This window comes from Anastrepha ludens, chromosome 3 (assembly GCF_028408465.1).
Source record: "Anastrepha ludens isolate Willacy chromosome 3, idAnaLude1.1, whole genome shotgun sequence".
Taxonomy (NCBI): Eukaryota; Metazoa; Arthropoda; class Insecta; order Diptera; family Tephritidae; genus Anastrepha; species Anastrepha ludens.
The window spans coordinates 57,437,147-57,460,468 of record NC_071499.1 but is presented as its reverse complement, the minus strand read 5'-3'; the positions used below and the strand labels follow the sequence as shown (position 1 = coordinate 57,460,468).

Below are 23,322 nucleotides of genomic sequence, written 5' to 3'. Positions count from 1 at the left end.
GATAGGACTCGGAAAGTCGCGTTCTAACGGAAAGATCCCACAGGATTTCCTGTTTTCGCAAGTTGGGAAAGAGCTACAAGAAGATTGTATATTAGATTAAACATCTACCAAACTTAAGTATAAAAAAAAATTGGTTTTGCAGTAAACTAGAATAAAGAGGAGTATGGCTAGATGAAACCCATCTCCCTCCCCTCCCTGTGGTTGCTTGATCGTATTGTACGAATCGATGACCATGACTCGATGAAAAGAATTTTTCATTTTTGTGCCCATGGGTAAATACAGAAAGTAAGGGGAGCCTTGAATGTAACTCCGTACCAACGCTCACTGTTTTATGACCGCTAAACTACCTCTTTTCTAAACATATTCAAGATATTAGGTATGCATTTATATTGAACTATAAAAACAGTTTTTCCAAATATTTTATTCCCAGTACCACCCATACTCGGCTGATGAGCTAGCTTGAGATGATTTCCACGCTCTTTGAAATATGGACCTCGCAACAAATCAGCGAGCGCTAGGTTATATCGAAAGCGCTCGAGAGGAATTTAAAAGCTAACAAAGCCAAAAAGCTATCGAATTTTGTTAGTATCCTTAGGGGACATTGCACTTTAAGAGTCTATGCAGTGAGACTTTGGATTGCTTCAAGCCCTTTCTGCGGCAGCAGTCAGGAGGGTGTGGTGGAATCATTTCAGCACCTCCTTCTGCTCTCGTCGGGCAAAGATTCATACATCTTAACTCTCGCACACCTGATGAATTTCACAAGTAGCTTTAAGCGGTTAACGTAAATTGTAATTAGCCACCATTTTGCCGTTCTCCTCCTCTAATCCAAAGTCCCCTCTTCCTTCTGCCTTCTCTGTTCTGTTCTTCACCCTTTGTTTTTCTCTATATGGCGTCACACGAATTGACATTTTGCCCAAGTGGGTTCTTACATGCAACCATTTAATCTAACCTAAACATCCGAAAGGGAAAACTTTCGATAGAAACATTGGGTTATGGACCTAATCGCTTCTCTTCTGTAAGAAGATTTAAGAAGAAAAATGGTGCAATAAGTTAAAACTTCCAGTACTTACTATATGCTATCAAGTACTTATTGTTGATTTTATTTTTATAAATATTAATTTTTCTTCTTAAAATCCATTTTTGATTCGCTTACTGTACTGTACAAATAAGTTATAAGCCAATGCGCAGAAAAGTCCTTGACACTCAAAAATGGGTTTTTATTGACGTCATTGCCAAGGCTTTCGAGAAATTCATTCATAAACTTAGCTATTAAGTGTTTTTACTCAACAACAAAGCAATAAATAATGCCACCAGAAATGCACACTTATACGTAGCCCTCTGAAGTCATTCGGGCACTTTGTACAAGTGTGTTACCGTTGTGCAGTGGTGCACATGTGTGATAAGAAAATTCAATCAATCAGCGCGCAAATGAAGTTCACTGAAGAGGAAGAAATCGGTACACTACTTCGGCTATGACAAAGCGGTGCAGGTGCTGCTGCTCGGAAAGGCTGGTATAAAAGCGGCACAAATTCCTTGAGGAGGTCAGTCAAGTTAGAGACATTAGCCCGACGAGGACAATTTTCAAGTGAACAACAGCAGATAAGCAAATAATATATAACGCAAAGTGATAAAATGGGATTTAAGTTCTGGCAGCTGAAGGCAACTGTCATTCATCTGCTTGTAGTTATAAGCATTGCTCGATGCGAGCCCGGGTTTTGCGATCGTGAAAATTGTTCCGACCATTTCGTACGTGAAAGTATTCAATATACAAACGGCAATGTAATCTGGTTACGAGAAAAGTTTGATTACCAACCCGCCACTAACACCAATTTGGATACCACAGAACCGGCTTACCGTTCCACCTTAACTCATTATAAATATCGACACATAGTCGGCATCAACGAACCTGACAACCACTACCAAGATAAAAGTGAAAGCAATAGACGGAATTTTGAACGCAATGATAGTGCCGACCACACAAGGAGTTCAGAAGACCGTGAGAACGAAAAACCGATATCTTATGAACACTTCGATCATCAAACCACTTTAAATGGCCAAGAGGAACGACAAGAACCTAATAATCGCTTTATTGACCTAGGTAAACCACTAGAAAATATAGAGCAACGACGAGAACTGTCTCCACGTTTTAATGATCCCGAGCAACGAGCTTTGGCTACCAGACAGTTTGATGATCGTGAAGAGCGGCAAAAAATTACAAGGAGCCTTGACAACCTCGTAGGTCGACAAGATTATTCTCTACGTTTGGATAACCACGAAGAGCGACGAGAACCATCCCAACGGATAATAGACCGTGAGGAACGCTCTATAGCTACCAGGCGGATTAATGATCGGGAGGAACGACGAACAATTACAAGGAGCATTGATGACCGCGAAGAACGACGAGTTTCCGCCTTACGCACCGACACTCACAATGAGCGACGAGAACAAGCTCAACGCTCGAGTGACCATGAAGAAAGATTAGAAGTTACCAGGCGATTTGATGACCGCGAAGAACGACGGGACGCCGCCTTACGCAGCGACACCCATAATGAGCGACGAGAACAAGCTCAACGCTCAAGTGACCGCGAAGAAAGATTAGAAGCTACCAGACGATTTGATGACCGCGAAGAACGACGAGATACCGCCTCACGCACCGACACTCACAATAAGCGACGAGAACAAGATCAACGCTCGAGTGACCGTGAAGAAAGACTAGAAGCTACCAGGCGATTTGATGACCGCGAAGATCGAAGGGATACCGCCTCACGCATCGACACTCACAATGAGCGACGAGAACAAGCTCAACGCTCGAGTGACCGTGAAGAAAGATTAGAAGCTTCCAGACGATTTGATGACCGCGAAGAACGACGGGATGCCACCTTACGCACCGACACCCGCAACGAGCGACGAGAACAAGAGCAACGCGCAATTGACCGTGAAGACCGATTTGAAGCTATCAGGCGATTCAATGACCGCGAAGAACGACGAGATACCGCCTTACGCAGCGACACTTACAATGAGCGACGAGAACAAGCTCAACGCTCGAGTGACCGTGAAGAAGGATTAGAAGCTTCCAGACGATTTGATGACCGCGAAGAACGACGGGACGCCGCCTTACACACCGACACCCGCAACGAGCGACGAGAACAAGAGCAACGCGCAATTGACCGTGAAGACCGATTTGAAGCTATCAGGCGATTTAATGACCGCGAAGAACGACGAGATACCGCCTTACGCAGCGACACTTACAATGAGCGACGAGAACAAGCTCAACGCTCGAGTGACCGTGAAGAAGGATTAGAAGCTTCCAGACGATTTGATGACCGCGAAGATCGAAGGGATACCGCCTCACGCACCGACACTCACAATGAGCGACGAGAACAAGCCCAAAGTCCAACTGACCGTAAAGAAAGATTAAAAGCTACCAGGCGATTTGATGACCACGAAGAACGACGGGACACCGTCTTACGCACCCACACCCACAACGAGCGACGAGAACAAGCTCACCGCTCGAGTGACCGTGAAGAAAGATTAGAAGCTTCCAGACGATTTGATGACCGCGAAGAACGACGGGATGCCACCTTACGCACCGACACCCGCAACGAGCGACGAGAACAAGAGCAACGCGCAATTGACCGTGAAGACCGATTTGAAGCTATCAGGCGATTTAATGACCGCGAAGAACGACGAGATACCGCCTTACGCAGCGACACTTACAATGAGCGACGAGAACAAGCTCAACGCTCGAGTGACCGTGAAGAAGGATTAGAAGCTTCCAGACGATTTGATGACCGCGAAGATCGAAGGGATACCGCCTCACGCACCGACACTCACAATGAGCGACGAGAACAAGCCCAAAGTCCAACTGACCGCAAAGAAAGATTAGAAGCTACCAGACGATTTGATGACCGCGAAGAACGACGAGATACCGCCTCACGCACCGACACTCACAATAAGCGACGAGAACAAGCTCAACGCTCGAGTGACCGTGAAGAAAGACTAGAAGCTACCAGGCGATTTGATGACCGCGAAGATCGAAGGGATACCGCCTCACGCATCGACACTCACAATGAGCGACGAGAACAAGCCCCAAGTCCAACTGACCGTAAAGAAAGATTAAAAGCTACCAGGCGATTTGATGACCGCGAAGAACGACGGGACACCGTCTTACGCACCCACACCCGCAACGAGCGACGAGAACAAGAGCAACGCTCGAGTGACCGTGAAGAAAGATTAGAAGCTTCCAGACGATTTGATGACCGCGAAGAACGACGGGATGCCACCTTACGCACTGACACCCGCAACGAGCGACGAGAACAAGAGCAACGCGCAATTGACCGTGAAGACCGATTTGAAGCTACCAGGCGATTTAATGACCGCGAAGAACGACGAGATACCGCCTTACGCACCGACACTTACAATGAGCGACGAGAACAAGCTCAACGCTCGAGTGACCGTGAAGAAGGATTAGAAGCTTCCAGACGATTTGATGTCCGCGAAGAACGACGGGACGCCGCCTTACACACCGACACCCGCAACGAGCGACGAGAACAAGAGCAACGCGCAATTAACCGTGAAGAAAGATTAGAAGCTACCAGGCGATTTGATGATCGCGAGGAACGACGGGATACCGCCTTACGCACCGACACTTACAATGAGCGACGAGAACAAGCTCAACGCTCCATTAGCCGTGAAGAAAGATTAGAAGCTTCCAGACTATTTGATAACCGCGAAGATCGACGGGATGCCGCCTTACGCATCGACACCCGCAACGAGCAACGAGAACAAGAGCAACGCGCAATTGACCGTGAAGAAAGATTAGAAGCTACCAGGCGATTTGATGACCGCGAAGAACGACGGGACGCCGCCTTACGCAGCGACACCCATAATGAGCGACGAGAACAAGCTCAACGCTCAAGTGGCCGCGAAGAAAGATTAGAAGCTACAAGACGATTTGATGACCGCGAAGAACGACGAGATACCGCCTCACGCACCGACACTCACAATAAGCGACGAGAACAAGAGCAACGCTCGAGTGACCGTGAAGAAAGATTAAAAGCTACCAGGCGATTTGATGACCGCGAAGAACGACGAGATACCGCCTCACGCACCGACACTCACAATAAGCGACGAGAACAAGAGCAACGCGCAATTGACCGTGAAGAAGGATTAGAAGCTACCAGGCGATTTGATGACCGCGAAGAACGACGGGATGCCGCCTTACGCACCGACACCCGGAACGAGCGACGAGAACAAGAGCAACGCGCAATTAACCGTGAAGAAAGATTAGAAGCTACCAGGCGATTTGATGATCGCGAGGAACGACGAGATACCGCCTTACGCAGCGACACTTACAATGAGCGACGAGAACAAGCTCAACGCTCGAGTGACCGTGAAGAAAGATTAGAAGCTTCCAGACTATTTGATAACCGCGAAGATCGACGGGATGCCGCCTTACGCACCGACACCCGCAACGAGCGACGAGAACAAGAGCAACGCGCAATTGACCGTGAAGACCGATTTGAAGCTACCAGGCGATTTGATGACCGCGAAGAACGACGAGATACCGCCTTACGCACCGACACTTACAATGAGCGACGAGAACAAGCTCAACGCTCGAGTGACTGTGAAGAAAGATTAGAAGCTTCCAGACGATTTGATGACCGCGAAGAACGATGGGATGCCGCCTTACACACCGACACCCGCAACGAGCGACGAGAACAAGAGCAACGCGCAATTAACCGTGAAGAAAGATTAGAAGCTACAAGACGATTTGATGACCGCGAAGAACGACGAGATACCGCCTCACGCACCGACACTCACAATAAGCGACGAGAACAAGAGCAACGCGCAATTGACCGTGAAGAAGGATTAGAAGCTACCAGGCGATTTGATGACCGCGAAGAACGACGGGATGCCGCCTTACGCACCGACACCCGGAACGAGCGACGAGAACAAGAGCAACGCGCAATTGACCGTGAAGACCGATTTGAAGCTACCAGGCGATTTGATGACCGCGAAGAACGACGAGATACCGCCTTACGCACCGACACTTACAATGAGCGACGAGAACAAGCTCAACGCTCGAGTGACCGTGAAGAAAGATTAGAAGCTTCCAGACTATTTGATAACCGCGAAGATCGACGGGATGCCGCCTTACGCATCGACACCCGCAACGAGCAACGAGAACAAGAGCAACGCGCAATTGACCGTGAAGAAAGATTAGAAGCTACCAGGCGATTTGATGACCGCGAAGAACGACGAGATACCGCCTCACGCACCGACACTCACAATAAGCGACGAGAACAAGCTCAACGCTCAAGTGACCGCGAAGAAAGACAAGAAGCAACAAGGCGATTTGATGGCCGCGAAGATCGAAGGGATACCGCCTCACGCACCGACACTCGCAATGAGCGACGAGAACAAGCTCTACGCTTAGGTGACCGTGAAGAAAGATTAAAAGCTACCAGGCGCTTTGATGTCCGCGAAGAACGACGGGACGCCGCCTTACGCACCGACACCCATAATGAGCGACGAGAACAAGCTCAACGCTCGAGTGACCGTGAAGAAAGATTAGAAGCTACCAGGCGATTTGATGACCGCGGAGAACGACGGGATGCCACCTTACGCACCGACACCCGCAACGAGCGACGAGAACAAGAGCAACGCGCAATTGACCGTGAAGACCGATTTGAAGCTACCAGGCGATTTGATGACCGCGAAGAACGACGAGATACCGCCTTACGCACCGACACTTACAATGAGCGACGAGAACAAGCTCAACGCTCGAGTGACTGTGAAGAAAGATTAGAAGCTTCCAGACGATTTGATGACCGCGAAGAACGATGGGATGCCGCCTTACACACCGACACCCGCAACGAGCGACGAGAACAAGAGCAACGCGCAATTAACCGTGAAGAAAGATTAGAAGCTACAAGACGATTTGATGACCGCGAAGAACGACGAGATACCGCCTCACGCACCGACACTCACAATAAGCGACGAGAACAAGAGCAACGCGCAATTGACCGTGAAGAAGGATTAGAAGCTACCAGGCGATTTGATGACCGCGAAGAACGACGGGATGCCGCCTTACGCACCGACACCCGGAACGAGCGACGAGAACAAGAGCAACGCGCAATTGACCGTGAAGAAAGATTAGAAGCTACCAAACGATTTGATGACCGCGTAGAACGACGGTATACCGCCTCACGCACCGACACTCGCAATGAGCGACGAGAACAAGCCCAAAGTCCAACTGACCGTAAAGAAAGATTAGAAGCTACAAGACGATTTGATGACCGCGAAGAACGACGACATACCGCCTCACGCACCGACACTCACTATAAGCGACGAGAACAAGAGCAACGCGCAATTGACCGTGAAGAAGGATTAGAAGTTACCAGGCGATTTGATGACCGCGAAGAACGACGGGACGCCGCCTTACGCACCCACACCCGCAACGAGCGACGAGAACAAGAGCAACGCTCGAGTGACCGTGAAGAAAGATTAGAAGCTACCAAACGATTTGATGACCGCGTAGAACGACGGTATACCGCCTCACGCACCGACACTCGCAATGAGCGACGAGAACAAGCCCAAAGTCCAACTGACCGTAAAGAAAGATTTGAAGCTACCAGGCGATTTAATGACCGCGAAGAACGACGAGATACCGCCTCACGCACCGTCACTCACTATGAGCGACGAGAACAAGCTCAACGCTCGAGTGACCGTGAAGAAGGATTAGAAGCTTCCAGACGATTTGATGACCGCGAAGAACGACGGGATGCCGCCTTACGCACCCACACCCGCAACGAGCGACGAGAACAAGAGCAACGCGCAATTAACCGTGAAGAAAGATTAGAAGCTACAAGACGATTTGATGACCGCGAAGAACGACGAGATACCGCCTCACGCACCGACACTCACAATAAGCGACGAGAACAAGAGCAACGCGCAATTGACCGTGAAGAAGGATTAGAAGCTACCAGGCGATTTGATGACCGCGAAGAACGACGGTATACCGCCTTACGCACCGACACCCGCAACGAGCGACGAGAACAAGAGCAACGCTCAATTGAAGAAAGATCTGTAGCTGCCAGAAGGTTTTATGACCGCGAAGATGGACGAGAGCAAGTTCAACGCTCAAACGGACATGTAGAACGATCTTTAGCTACCAGGCGTGTTGACGTTAGGGAAGAACGACGAGAACAAGCCCAAGGCACGAAGGACCGTGAAGAAAGATCTTTAGCTACCAGAAGGTTTGCTGATCGTGAGGAACGACGAACAATTACAAGGACCGTTGATGGCCGCGAAGAACGAAGAGATACCGCCTCACGCACTGACACTCACAACGAGCGACGAGAACAAACTCAACGCTCAGGTGACCGTGCAGAAAAATTAGAAGCTACCAGGCACTTTGATGACCGCGAAGAACGACGGGATGCTGATTTACGGACCGGTACCCACAAAGAGCGACGAGAACAAGCCCAACGCTCAAATGATCGTGATGAACGACGAACAATTAAAAGGATCATTGATGACCGCGAAGAACGACGGGTCGCCGCCTTACGCACCGACACCCACAATGAGCGACGAGAACAGGTTCAACGCTCAAGTTACCGTGAAGAAAGATTGGAAGCTTCCAGACGATTTGATGACCGCGAAGAACGACGGGTCGCCGCCTTACGCACTGACACCCACAATGAGCGACGAGAAAAAGCTCAACGCACAAGTGATCGTGGGAAAAGATTAGAACCTACCAGGCATTTCGATGACCGCGAAGAACAACGAGATGCTGATTTACGGACGGGTACCCACAAAGAGCGACGAGAGCTATTCAATCGCTCGAACGACCTTGAGGAACGAACTGCAAATATCAGGCGGTTTCATGACCGCACAGATCGACTTGCTGCTGTCCTACCGACGGCTACCCGCAAACAGCGACGTGAACAACGAGATATTACTCGTCGAGTTGGTATCACCGATGAGTTCGAAATAGTTTCGCATTTACGAAAAGAGTCAACTTTAAGTGCAATGGAATCGGATCTGGGAACAAAGGCTAATTCAAACCTAAAGCGAGGATACATTTTACTGGGGCAGGTAGCCATATTGACCATAGCATTAATCAGGGCACTCAGGGGTAACAGCATTGAGATAAAGTAAGAAATATATAAATTAGAATTCCAGCATTACATAAAGCAAATAAATAAATTGTTTTTGTTTTGCAGAAAGGATTTCCGGCAACATATAGATGGTTCTACGAATTTTATTGGATTTTAAAACAATGTCAAACAAGGAAAGTTAACACAAAAATTTACTTACGAATTATGTATAAATAGAAAAATGTACCTAAAGCAAATTTCTTGCAAAATCGCTGTGTTATGCAAACAATTATGTGTGTATTATATGTGCATCCGTATCAAATAAGTTTATGAGCAATGTAAATACATTTCAATCGTTGTTATTTATTCTATGTAAAAATGTAACTGTATTATAAATATAGATATATATGTTATTGCAAATAAATGAATGAGCACTTAAATAAACAAATGCAAACAAAGTTTTCGCTAGTTTCCTTACACGATGAATAATTTTCCCAACATCTAATTTTTTAATTTTTTACAGCCAAATATTATTTTGTTTTTAGGGCTTAACTCATTCAAACGCATACAGTTTTTTATTTTTGAGTTGCGTGCGAATTTGATAATATTTAGTATTACAGTGCTGGCAAGTTATTTTTTAACTTTTTGGTATTCAAATATTGCAGCCCTGACAGAAATTAATTTGTCGCTCTCTGGCATCATCGTTTTCGTTCTTTTTTATGGTCTATTTTCTTAATTTGCCTTTGATGGTGCTGCTGTCAAAACCATTTGACGATTTTTTGGATTTCCTTCAGTCATTCGTGACATTTCATACATTTTTGCTACATGTGAAAAGATTTTATGTTAATTTAATTAAGGTTTATATTAATAATACACCGAAAGGGTATTTATTTTTCTTTTAATTTTCAACCCTTATGAAAATGTTTGTGTGCAGAGCAATGAACAAAATCATGAAAAAATGAAAAGTGTCGAGTTTGTGTTGCTGAGCCATTGATTGCAAAAGTGAGACATCAACCAAATATAATAAGAAAAAAAAAATAAATAAAAAAGCAGAAAGCTTTTAATAGATAAAATTGTGCTGTTTTTTTGTGTAGGAAATGCGTTTATTAAGTTGTGATAAAACGCATTAGTAATGTGAAAAAACTGCTAACCCAACGCATAGCTTCCGCACCCATCCATCAAACAAAGCAAACAACCACGAAAACGATTACCTTGCAGCCCCCTCTATTCTTCTTGCCTTTCGCAAACCTTCGAGTACAAACAGTTTGCTTGTGTCTACTTTAATTGATACAAAATTAAAAATAAAGCCAGTGAAAGTTTAAACGCGTCCAAAAACAAAAAGTAAAAAAGGAGATTCGTTAATAACTGCAAAACAGTCGAAACTGCGTAATGCCAAGAGCTGTACGCCAAAGAGTAAAGCTATTGGCGCTGCACACCGTTTGACGACATGGTTGAATTGCAGCTCGCTGGTTGAACTAATACCATTTCTTAGGCGAAACAACAATAACAAGAAGTAGCAACAATTTGCTTAAACTCATTTTCGTTGCTTTTTGTATTTTATTGTTACTGCCATTTTAAAGCGTTCAGTGTTAAACGCAGCGGTTTGGAAGTCGATTGTTGTTTGTGAGAGGTTCTCGCAATTTAACCTCATTTACCTCATTTGATTGCGCGAAAAGTGAACGGAAACGTGAACGATCGCACCATCGTCAACAGCTGGCCCTCGCGCCACCACCATCACTGCTGCCACGGGTCATCGGACAGAAACTTGTCAATTCCATAATACTATTGTTGTAACTGTGAAGTTGTGTGATTTTGGTGGGAAATGAAATCCGCAAAATATCTTTCATAACTCAATATTTTGGAATTCGCCTAAATACTTGTTTTTAACAACTGGAATTTCATATTCAGTCACACATTTTCAAATACTGTAAAGCTGGAGTGAAGTGCATTTACTGAAAGGCAGTCTCAATTCAACGGTTAAACCAATTTACTTTGAGGAGAAAAAACCTGAAATCAATAACAAGATGGGGCTCTTAATATCTAAATTGTGGAGCATGTTTGGCAATGAAGGTAAATTCATATTATTTAAGTATTTTATGTATGTGTCGTAAGTATGCTCAAAATGTTAACAAATTTCATTCAGGTTCATATAAGGCATTATTAGCTCCGTACACGTATGTACTTGATTGTTTGTTTTGCAAGTTGGCATTTTTGTATTTAAATTTATAGTAATTTATTTCGTTGAAAGCAAATTCGAGTCAGTAACTACAATAAAATACCATAACCTTGTTCATTGTGAAAAATGCAGAAGCAGAAACACAATAAAAAACCAAACAAACACTCAAGTCAACTTGTCTGGAATATCAAACAGGCAATACCGTCGTTGCCGAAACTTTTTATCGGAGTACTTTTGATAATAAACTCGATGTACAAAGGGGAAATTCTTAGCAGTTGTTGGTCAATTTAATTTAATTTTTGTGGGTTTATGCTTATGTTATGTCCGATTTGTCGCGTATATACATAATATTATAAATAGTTTGTATACAAAAAGTCATTAATTATTGCCAAAGTGAAATCGAAAGCTATTCGACCGGTTATTAAAATGATTCTCTTCGCTTTTGAACCGAAAAACAGAGTCTTTGTACGACACACATCATTACATACTATGGACTGTTGTCGTATTTAATATTTTTCACTGCCAATAAATAAAAAAATATATAAAAAAGCAGCAATCGGTGTCTATGTATCTACGCATATTGCGCTGTTAGATAATAAGCCAATCGAAATTATTTCTCATAAATAAATAATAACAAACTGCGCTCTTGTAAAAATTTATGTAATGAAGATGGAACAACGCTGCGATTTACAGTAGCCCCAAGCGAAACTCGTACAGTTAAAGAAAAAATTATTTTCATAAATCATAAGTAAAACAAACGGTTCAAAAAGTTATTGCATTTTTTATTACTACAGTGGTATCAATCAAGAACAAAATAATTCAATTCAAATGTTTAATTCAATTAGCTTTTAAGTGAAGTGAAAAAATTAAATTCATGTAATTCAATGCCAAAGTGAAACTTGTAAATACATTAATACATTAGGGTGGTTAAGTTTCAAGGGCCGGTGTTGATTTTGAATAAAATACAATTTTTTTAGGAAATTATTGTCATTTCTCTTTATTATGATAATATTGGTATGGCTCAATTACGTATAGAACAAAATATCGGCCAAATAATTAGCCGCCGCGGCCTCGCCGGCACACCTCCATCCGATGTTCCAAATTTTCGATGACGTTGAGGCATAATTGAGGTTCTATGCCGTTAATGTGCCGAATTATCTCATCCTTTAGCTCTTGAATTGTTGCTGGCTTATCGATGTACACCTTTTCTTTCAAATAACCCCAAAGAAAGAAGACCAACGGGGTCAAATCACATTATCTTGGCGGCCAATTGACATCGCCGCGACGTGAGATTATTCGGCCATCAAATTTTTCGCGCAAAAGAGCCATTGTTTCGTTAGCTGTGCGACAAGTGGCACCGTCCTGTTGAAACCACATATCGTCCACATCCATATCTTCCAATTCGGGCCATAAAAAATTCGTTATCTACTCACGATAGCGAACACTATTCACAGTAACTGTCTGACCGGCCTCATTTTGGAAAAAATACGGCCCAATGATGCCGCCGGCCCATAAACCGCACCAAACAGTCACTCTTTGTGGGTGCATTGGATTTTCGGCAATCACTCTTGGATTATCATTCGACCAAATGCGGCAATTCTGCTTATTGACGAATCTACTGAGGTGAAAATGTGCCTCATCACTGAAGATGATCTTCTTCGAAAATTGGTCATACACTGTTGCCCGTTTTCATAATAAGCCTGAATAACGCGTTGCTCGATTGTGTATCTTTCCATGGTTCAAATTGAGTTAGTCTGAAATTGAAAAAAGTCAAATGAAATGCAGAAAAAAACTTGACGTTTAGGTGTGGTTCACATTCAACATCGGCCCTTGAAATTTAACTACTCTTTATAAAAGTAAAGTTAGTGTAAATATTAATATTTCGTATGCATGCCTTTGTTTCTGATAACCATGTGAAAACTTTTTCGCATACTTTTAACAACTTTCACAAAAGCTGGGTAAAAAAAAACCCAAATTGAACGCCATTCATCCGGAAGGACGCTCTTCATTTTAAACTTTAAAACCTTTAAACTTATGCTATCCTGGCGAACTTTCTCATCGAGATAACTCCATAAGTTCTCAATGGGGTTTAAATCTGGACTCTGGGCTGGTGTATCTATGACATACGCACTATTATATAGCAACCACGATCGCACATTATACGCTTTATGCTTCCTGTCATTGTCCTGATTCAAATGCAAATCTTCCCCTAGACCAAGTTTTTCTTTACAAAGCGACCATTTTTTTTTTAATGTTAAGATACACTGCCTGATTCATAATACTCTCAATAAGATGCAATTCTCCCGGCCCAGATGCAGAAAATGAACCCCACACCATTACTGGCCCACCACCGTGCTTTGTTGTAGGCTTCATATTTTTGGCAAGTAACGCTTCATTTGATCTTTTCCAAACATAAGGTCTGTCATCTGAACCAAAAAGGTTGAACTTGCTTTCATCAGTGAATAGCAAGTTCCGCAAAAATGCGAAATCTTTTGATTGATGTTCCTTGGCAAATCGCTGCATTGCTTTACGATTACGTTCGTTTATATGGGGTTTTGCCTTGCTCTTCTGCCGTTGATATCAGCCTTATTGAGTATATTTCTAATTGGGCAATATTTTTTCCTCATTTTCGGCGATTGTTGCGAGTTTCGGTGTACTTAAAAATGGATCCTTTTTGACTTGCCGTATAATATTATATATTGCTCATCACTCGGAGAGAAAATTTTGTTATATGTTATTTGCAACTTCTATTTTTCCCATTTCTATCCTATTTGTACCGTTTTATGGTGTACTGTACGGTCGATCGGCTTCGATTTACAATTTCAGATACTTTCCGAAGCGATTTTTGGTTTTCGTAATGATGAATTACTAATTTTCGCACTTCAACACTGGTTTGTTCTCTTTGACTGCCATTTTCACTTTTTTATTATCTTTTACCAACAAATGACTTAATATTCAACATATGGCAAAGAAGTTTTATGTTTGGGACTTCGCGGAACTCCACTTTAAAAATAACGTGAACTTAGATGTGATTGCCAAAAATGTTGCCTCATAAATTAACATTGTACGAGTTTGGCTTTTGCGTTGAAAATTGCCACTTGTTAAGTAATTTGTTTTTATTTTAATAAATAAGGGAGCAGTTCAACTTTTGCTTTTGCCGATTAAACTGTCGTCAGTAAACCGACTTTACAGACAAACTCTTTTTTACTCAGGCAGACTTGTTGAAAGCACTTTCTTTGTCACGTCTGACGGCACCTTAACAAAGCACTCCACTTTATTTGAGTGGATGTAGTAATTGGAATATTTTCAGCTAATTATGTTTGTACACAAATGCATATGGATGTTTATAATTAAATCCGGCATACATACATACATATCTACGTACCTGTGTATTACAAGAGAATGTTTAAGCTTCTTTGTTGTGTTCGCATTTGTGAGTGTGCACTTTTAATGTTAATTGGATAGTATTTATGCATAATAAATTTCCTCCGTACAAGCACAACAAAGAGCGTAAGTACGTTTCAATTGTTTGAACTATTTTTCACATGTGCTTGATACTGTTGCATATTTTACACGAGAAAGGTGCCAGTGGTATGCGAGTAGCGTACATGTACGTATATAACATGCTTTTGCGTGTGTGTGCGTATGTGTTTGTGGGGCATTTGTGGGGCCTAAGCTCACAATAAATAGAAATTGCACTGCCTTTTCTGCTCCAGTTTTCTTTCGGCAAAAAAAAACGTAAACATTTAGAAAAATCATGCTTGCACATGATTGTGACAGCATGGAAATTCATACTTCTCTACAGCAGGCGGCTGGCAGACACGCTGCGAGATACTCGTATGTCGTCTGTGTGTGCTTAGACCACCACAACCTTAACATAGCAAAAATGAAATAATTACTGCTTTTTACTCGTATACGAGCATTTCATGAGTAGGGTACCACAAAAATTAAAATCGTGCGCATGCTTTTTTTCTCTCGCTGCGCTACAAACCTAATCGCGTAGCGCCAACTTGTATAATAAAAGTAATTTTTGAGGAATTTGTATAGAAAGCAACAGGCATGTGGATGATGGCCTCATGCAAGGGGACCACACAACCGGTACGGCACCGCCAGCAATACTATCGTAGGCAAATAAAGTGTAGCACTAACAAAATATGTGCATACATCTTTACCTACCCTGGATGCGTACACACACACATACATGTGGGTACATCTGTATGTGGGTACTTGAATGTAAATGCAGTGTGCGCAATTAACCCACATCTACCAATTCGATGTGACAGACATCACCTGCAGTGCTTAGAAGTTGCATACAGGGTGGTCCAAATGCAAGGAACTTATTAAAAATATAATATAATGAAAAATATTTGGTATAATAGGCTTTTTTTCGTCCAGCGGTAGCAAGTGGCGAATAGATAAAGCAACTGGTGTAAATAAACATACATATCTAGGCAACGCCGGAATAGAGCTACCTAAAATTACATTTGCCTTTAAAATAGTGAGTTATATCAGTTTTATGTGGTTATGCCACTCGCTAGCGGAGAATCTTGCTCGATAGCTTTGTTGTTGCTTTCACACGCAAATTGTTCGGCAAGTGAGCCGGGCATAAAGAAGGCGAGCAGAGAAGTGGCCTAAAATAATTTTAATGCCTATTTATTGTCTTTTGCCCTATAGTGGTTGCCTCACCTGACTTCCTAGTAAATCATTCAATTTTCTAAGACCTTGTTGATGATTTCTTGTCCTCTCGTCGTCTCGTCGTCTCATGCCTCATAGTTTCTAGGTTAACAGCAGACACCTGACAAAAAGGTTGACTTGTATCAAATCTACTCAGGAACCCAGATATCTCAAAGATCGACTTACATACATATATTTCCAAAATCTTGCCGTTCGCTAAACTTAGTCTCCATGACATATAGTTTTTTGGTGAATGAACGTCAATACTTTGTGTTCTCTGCCCGTCTTTGGAATAATTTACTGCTAAAAATTAAATCTATAAAAGAAAATTTGCGCCTCAGAAATGAATTGCTTTTTGGAGTGCTTTTTTATCTTTTCTTTAATATCTTCAATAGGTCAATCATTGTAAAAATAACCTGTGGTTGTATGTTTGACTTATGTAAATAAAATAAAAAACAAATTCAACTATGAGACGTCCAATTCCCATTGCAAAACTTACTGAAAACAAGTCACCAGTGGGTTATGTGGCCAATTTCGCGCAAACCCATTTCTTCAAGGTCGGTATAAAATATGTGTAACATCAATCCAAAATGCGCGCCACACGATCGCTCTCCGTATCGGAAAGTCAGGATTTTTAGCGCGAAATAGCTCCCAATGTAAAAATAATTAATGATTCAAAAGTAAACCATGTATAATATTTGAGTCACCCTGTAGATGAACATGCAATCAACAGTTTAGTAGTGAAGAAACTGGTAGATTTGTTATTTCTGAATTTCATTTGAGACTTGTGATTCATCCGTTCTTTGATCTTTTTAAAAAAGTATGCACGAATGCGAAATCGGTAGACGTAAGCCTGGCTGTAGCCCAATTGGCTACAATGTCCGATAGAGTTAAATACCGAGGCATTCATTCTGGACTTAAAATTTCTTGGAAGCTAACTATGATGATAACTAAAATGATGGAGATAGCATCTACTATTTAATTTTTTTTTTAAATTTTATCTTATTTTTCTATATTTTCTATATTTTTATCCTTTTTTATTTTAAATTTTTTTGTTTTATTTAATTTAATTTTTCATTCTTAATTTTTCTTTGCATTTTACTAATTTTTGATTTTCATTTTCATTGATTATTATATTTCTTAATTATGTTTCATTATTACTTTTATTACTGATTCAAGTCTACTTATTTTATTATTATTTTTATATTTATTTTACTTTGTTTTTATTTTATATTGATTATTTTTCTCCTTTTTATTTTATATATTTTCGATTCATAATAAATATATTTTTCTTAGTTATTTTTTATTTTGATTTTATTTTATATTTTTCGTTTCAATGTTTATTTAATTTTTTTGTATTCTTTTGCGTAATAAATATATTTTTCTTAATTATTTTTTATTTTGATTTTATTTTATATTTTTCGTTTCAATGTTTATTTAATTTTTTTGTATTCTTTTTGATTTGATTTTATTCAATTTTATTAATTTTTGATTCTAGTTTTCATAATTGTGTGTTCTTTATTTCATTCTTTTTTACTTTCATTCAATTTTATTTTGTTTTTATTTTATATTCGTTGTTTTATTCGTTTTAATTTTTTGTGTTCTTAATTTTATTTTATTTAATTTTATTAATTACTGATTCTTCTTATATTTTATTCTTCTGTTGTATTCTGTTTTATTCTTATTATTTTGTTTATTTTATTTCATTCTACTTTATTAATTTTTGATTTTTATTAGAAATTTGTAATTTTTATTTCATTTTCATATTTATTATATTTTTCTCTATTTTATTTTGTTCTATTTTATTTTATTGTTCTTCATTTTATATATTTTCTCTTCATTCTATTCTATTTATTTTTAGTTTGTATTATATTTTCTTATTTCATTTTGCTTAAATGTGTCTGGTTTCTTTTTTCTCTATTTTCTTTTGATTTATATTTGTTTCTTTTTTTAATTCTTTCTACTTCTTTTGTTTTTTAATTAATTAAATTTAATTTTTCTGAAGCTTATTTTATTTTGAAATATGAATTTATTATTTATTTATTTTCCAGTTTTTATATTTATTATATTTTTATATTTTTTCTATTTTACGTTTTTCTTAATTTCGTTGTATTCTATTATTTATAATTTTATATTAGTTATTTTTTTATGTCCTTCCATTATTTCATATAATTATTTCATTTTATCTTTTATTTCTATTGTATTTTTAATTTTTTTCTTTTATTTCACTTTATTTTAGGTTATTCTATATTAATATATTATATTTTTCTTTGTTTTATATTATTCTATCTAATTTATTTTTTAATTTTTGTTCTGCTATTCTTTATTTTATTTATTTATATTTCATTTCAATTTATTCCATTTTATTTTATATGACTTTACCCTACTTTATTTTACTTTCCTCTATTTATTTTTCTTAATTGAATTTAATTTAATTTCATATAATTTTCTCCATTTAGCAACTTTTACTTCAATAATACCGAGTTTCTCTTTGATTTATCTAACAACTTTGCGAATTACAGATATGGCAATAAAGTTAAACCTAAAAGCCGCAGCAGCTATGTCACTGTGCCACTAAATGAAGCCCAATTTGTATTTTGATTAGCATTTGGCCATAAAGTGGCCTAGTGGTCGCCTTTTTGCGCTTCGCTCCATTTCACATTCAAACAAACAAACATCTACCAAAATGCGCAAAGTAACAGTTCTTTTGCATCTACATATCGTCACATGAAATCAAAAAAGCCCTAACTTACGTTTTAAAAATTTTACAGGAGAAGCAAAAAACCTTTTAAATGAAAATGTTTTATTCACCGTCACCGTCACCGGCTTTTCGAATTTTGTTTATACCAACGTCATTATTGGTTGTTGGATTATAAAATTTTAAAGGAACATGTATGATGATACGATGCATAATAATCAACTAAAAAGTCGATTTTGAATTTTTTGTAACTTAGGGCTTTTTTGAATTCATATGACGATATGTATGTTCTTGCGTTTGTGTTCTCCTCTTCTATCAGCACACTTTCTTTGCCTCAACTACCCACTGCTTTTGCCTTTTTTATTGTATTTTATTTATTTTAACAATTGTCAGACGACATCAATACAACATTTCTAGTGCTGGCCGCGGATTGTGTGAAATGACGCAAATTTCATGCTGATTGTGGTGTTGACAGACATTCCACTTCTCCAAATTGGTACTCGTATCATTGCCTCAAGCAGTTACTTTTGTATATACAAGATTTTTACCGCCCACTTGTCCTTGATTTTGTGTTACCCTAGTTTGTTGGCATTGTGCCTTGGTATCGTTGACCTTTATGCGGTTTCTTTGGTTTGTTACTTATTTTTACTTATTTTGTTTGTTCGCCAAAGGTTATTCGATAGCAGATTGTGTGTGTAGGTGTCAATAGCGAGGTTAACGACTCACACGCTTAATGCGGCAATTTAAATTAACTGATGTTTACAGTTATCAAGGAAGCCCGTCCATTTAATTTGAGTCAACATTTCTCTCAACTCATCGTTAAAGAAATGTATAATGAAAGGCAGATCAGGTAACGACTATTTTTTCCGCTACTGTATTCAATTTAATTGGGTTGGTTTGTATATAATTTCAGTTTCTGATTCGGAGTAATTTTTCGCACAATCCTTGCAATGCGTTGAAGGCAGTTCTGCCACGCAATAGCTAAAGGTCATTTGCCATTGGGAGTGAGCATTTTAATGTAGGGTCTTAAATTTGTAGAGATTCAGAGTAATTCTACAACAGCAGAACATTTTGTGCAGAATTGAGAATCTGATGGTGTTTGTATTTGAGAATGAGAATGTTGGAAGAAGTAGGCCACGTGGCGGAGCGATTTCACAACTTTTATGGCTTCTAACAATCAAGTACTGAACTACTTAAACGCAGCGAAGGGAAAGTGAAAGTAGTTGCTTATGCTGAGATGTAATAATTCAAGTAACTGGGTTATTTCCATTCGTTGTGAATAACATCATGGAAAGTGTCCTAAACAAGCTGTAGCTTGGAATTCATCTGAATAAGAGAGAATTAATGAGTTTTGCGACCAAGACTAAGCTTTAAGCCATCAACACTAAACAGCGATTAGCCTGTCTAGCAGATAGGTGATTGGAAGCTGAATTGGAAAATTAATGTTGAAGAAAGGGTTAAAAAGGAGAGCTTCGTAAGCGAGTATTTCGGAAGGCTTCCGATTTTCAACCGAAAATACTTCACTAGATATAGGCAGCAATAGTTCGCCCAATTCTCATAACGTACTTCCTTCCTACTAATTTCCATATAACGCACCCCGCAGCAGCGTCAGCTATAAGCAACCGAGTAGTGGACTTATCGAAGGAAACGATGGTGCGCCACGGTAAGAATTCTTCATTTAACCGTTACTCTCAGACAGGGCCTGAAACATAATTCAGAACATATGTTCAGCGGTTCTAATCCTATCGAAATCTGACTAGATCCGGGAAGTTGACATATGTATCTACCTGAGATCAACATTTATACACCGCAGGTTCCAAGACGGGTAGTGAGGCTTGGGCTAGCGTTTTCTTTGACGTCCGAGGGGTCTTTCCACCTTGTTGATTTTTTTTGGTGTAAGTAAGCCACTGTACATCACTGTACACACCTTAACGGCCGAGTAGCGCAAGCCGCATCACATAAAATAAATTTACCTCGAAATTAATTGTCTATGACAATATTTATAATTAAACGTATTTAAATGTGCAACAACAATACATATCACAAATGCTTCTCTTTCGCCCCGCTCGCTAGGCGTCTACAAAGCTTAACAAAAAGAAAAACGCGAAATTTCTTTGCGATAAAAATACTTGTAATGCAAAAAAATACGCAATGCCTTGGATTTGCTTTGAAATGCCTTCGTCCAATTTTAACTTGACTCATCGGCCTTGGGTGGGTTCCTCGACATTTGTCTTGGCGTGCGTATGTGACACATCAATTGAAGTGAGCCAAAAGAGCAATCACCGCGAGTCTCCTACGTCAAAAACCACTCGCAATACTGAGTCTGAAGTGCGTCCAATTCTTAGTGCATAAAAATAGATGTTTTCTATATTCTTCGTAATTTCCAGTTTGTTAGGCTTATTGGAGTCAAGTGCGAAAAATTTAAAAGTTAGGAATTATTTGAAGGAATTGTTCCAAGTTTTCTTTTGAGTATCATTAAAAAATAAAGTATTTCGAAAATTTAAAAAAAATCAAAAATTGCGAAATTTGAAAAGAATTAAAAAAATCAAAAATTTAAAAAGAATTAAAAAATACGAAAATTTAAGAATTAAAAAAATAGAAATTTTTGAAAGTTGAAAAAAAAAATAAAATAAAAATTTCGAAATTAGAAAAAAATAAAAAAATTTGAATTAAAAAAAAAATTTTAAAAATCTAAAATTTCGAAACTTGAAAAAAATTAAAACAAAAAGTTCAAAATTGGGAAACAAAAATTTTTTAAATTTTTAGAATTTTTTTTTCTAATTTTGAAAGTTTTAATTTATTTAATTTTTTCTATTTTTTAAAGGTTTTTTTTACTAAACAAATTGTACTTTTAATTTTTTATTGGAAACTCCTGTAGGAAACATTTATTTTATTTAGATTCATTTTATATATTATCGGCTGTCTTTCGCTGAACTCTGCCAAAATCGCTGAAGTGGTTACTGGCCGAATATAGAACAGAAAGTTCAATAATTGTGTAATTTGTCATCTTAGTTAATGTTGTTGTATCAGCATATACATTCCGCATACATGCACGGGATATGCTGCTGAAGTGACAGTCCTTGGCCATCATCTTAGTGATGCCAATTGATTTCTACAGACTTGTGATTTGGCACACTTCGACTTTTTTTGTGGACTGCCTTTGAAGATCGATGTTATATCGACAACCCCGACAATAAAACACAAAATTTTTGCTGAAAAATCGTTCAGGACTAACCGGAGCAGGCAATAGAATGAAGTTATCGTGTAAGAGTTTGGATTATCGAAGAAAAAAATGTTTAGATTCGTGTGCAGAAATTACGACCTGGGGTCAATTATCGTTCTGTGTAAACGTGAAGTGGAAAAAAATTTTCGTATTACAAAAACTTTTCACTCCTCTCTTTTCACAAAGGATTATTTTGCGACTCTAGTTTGTGCGATGATAAAAGTGTTCCGTTCCTACTGTAGCCATGAAACTTTTGTAAGTGTGTTAACAAAATTTCAAAACAAATGTCAAGCTAGAGTAAAATTAAAGAAAATAAATCGCAAATAATTATTTTGCTTGTCTTGGAGCAAAGAGTTTGTGATGAGGAAAGGTAAACTCTATGTTCTATAACACTAGTCTACAAGGAAAAGTATCCGAAATAATTTAAACTAATATCTGCTTCTCTGTCCATGCAAAATTCGGATTGATAACTAAAATTAATTTATTAGTTTGAGTTTTTACGATAATCGTATCTTTCGTGTTTAATGGAACTAGGCCGACAAAATTTAACCAACATTCAGACCCAGAAACCAGACTATATATTTCCGAAGGTTTATGATGCGCTGAATCCAAATCTGGCCTCAGAATTGCTCTATCAGCTCTGGTTTTCGAGATATCCTAACCTAAAAGTGCAAAAAACACCATTTTTGCCCATATTTGAGGTTATGTAGCCTTGCAGATGTTTTCTTTCACCAAAATTAAAGGATAGCATCTTTAAATACAATCTTTCTTTTTTCAAATGGCGTTTTGTTTGCTCAAATATCATTTTTTTTCGCAGAGATATCGCATTTTGAAATTTCCATGTTTCGAAATTTTCCTACACCTGAAAATCGATTAAGATAACATAGACATGATATAGTCGCTTACTAATTTTCTTGGGTTTGAGGGCCTGAAATATATGGATTAATAGTATGTAAATTTGGAGTTTGTGGGAAAGCCTGCTTGCGGTTATGTGGGTTAGCCTGCTCGCGGTATGATAGGGGTGGTTTCTAGGGGTTAGGGCTGTGTGTGACTCGGTACCCAAAGGTTAGATAGTGTAGGGATGTGGTGAGTCAGCACACTTATGGTGTGAGACAAAATTTTAAGAAAAATAAGACTCAATTCAAGAAAATTAGTAATCGAATATATCATGTCTATGTTATCTTAATCGATTTTCAGGTGTAGGAAAATTTCGAAACATGAAAATTTCAAAATGCGATATCTCTGCGAAAAAAAATGATATTTGAGCAAACAAAACGCCATTTGAAAAAAGAAGGATTGTATTTAAAGATGCCATCCTTTAATTTTGGTGAAAGAAAACATCTGCAAGGCTACATAACCTCAAATATGGGCAAAAATGGGGTTTTTTGCACTTTTAGGTTAGGATATCTCGAAAACCAGAGCTGATAGAGCAATTCTGAGGCCAGAT

At 39.3% G+C, this 23,322-nt stretch overlaps 2 protein-coding genes across 2 annotated transcripts in view; both read left to right on the top strand.

The window, feature by feature from the left end:
- Positions 1–1,571: 1,571 nt before the first annotated feature.
- LOC128857518 (trichohyalin-like) lies at positions 1,572–9,553 on the top strand. Its single transcript, XM_054093269.1, has 2 exons — positions 1,572–9,161; positions 9,231–9,553. The coding sequence occupies exons 1-2, from the start codon at positions 1,633–1,635 to the stop codon at positions 9,280–9,282; spliced, it is 7,581 nt and encodes a 2,526-aa protein (XP_053949244.1). The 5' UTR covers positions 1,572–1,632; the 3' UTR covers positions 9,283–9,553.
- A 329-nt stretch (positions 9,554–9,882) lies between these two features.
- The window catches only part of LOC128858035 (ADP-ribosylation factor-like protein 5B), a 37,708-nt gene continuing 24,268 nt past the window's right edge, over positions 9,883–23,322 (top strand). The window contains exon 1 of the mRNA XM_054093963.1: positions 9,883–11,174. Coding sequence (XP_053949938.1) covers positions 11,129–11,174 — 46 coding nt within the window. The 5' untranslated portion in view covers positions 9,883–11,128. The remainder of the gene's footprint in view (positions 11,175–23,322) is intronic.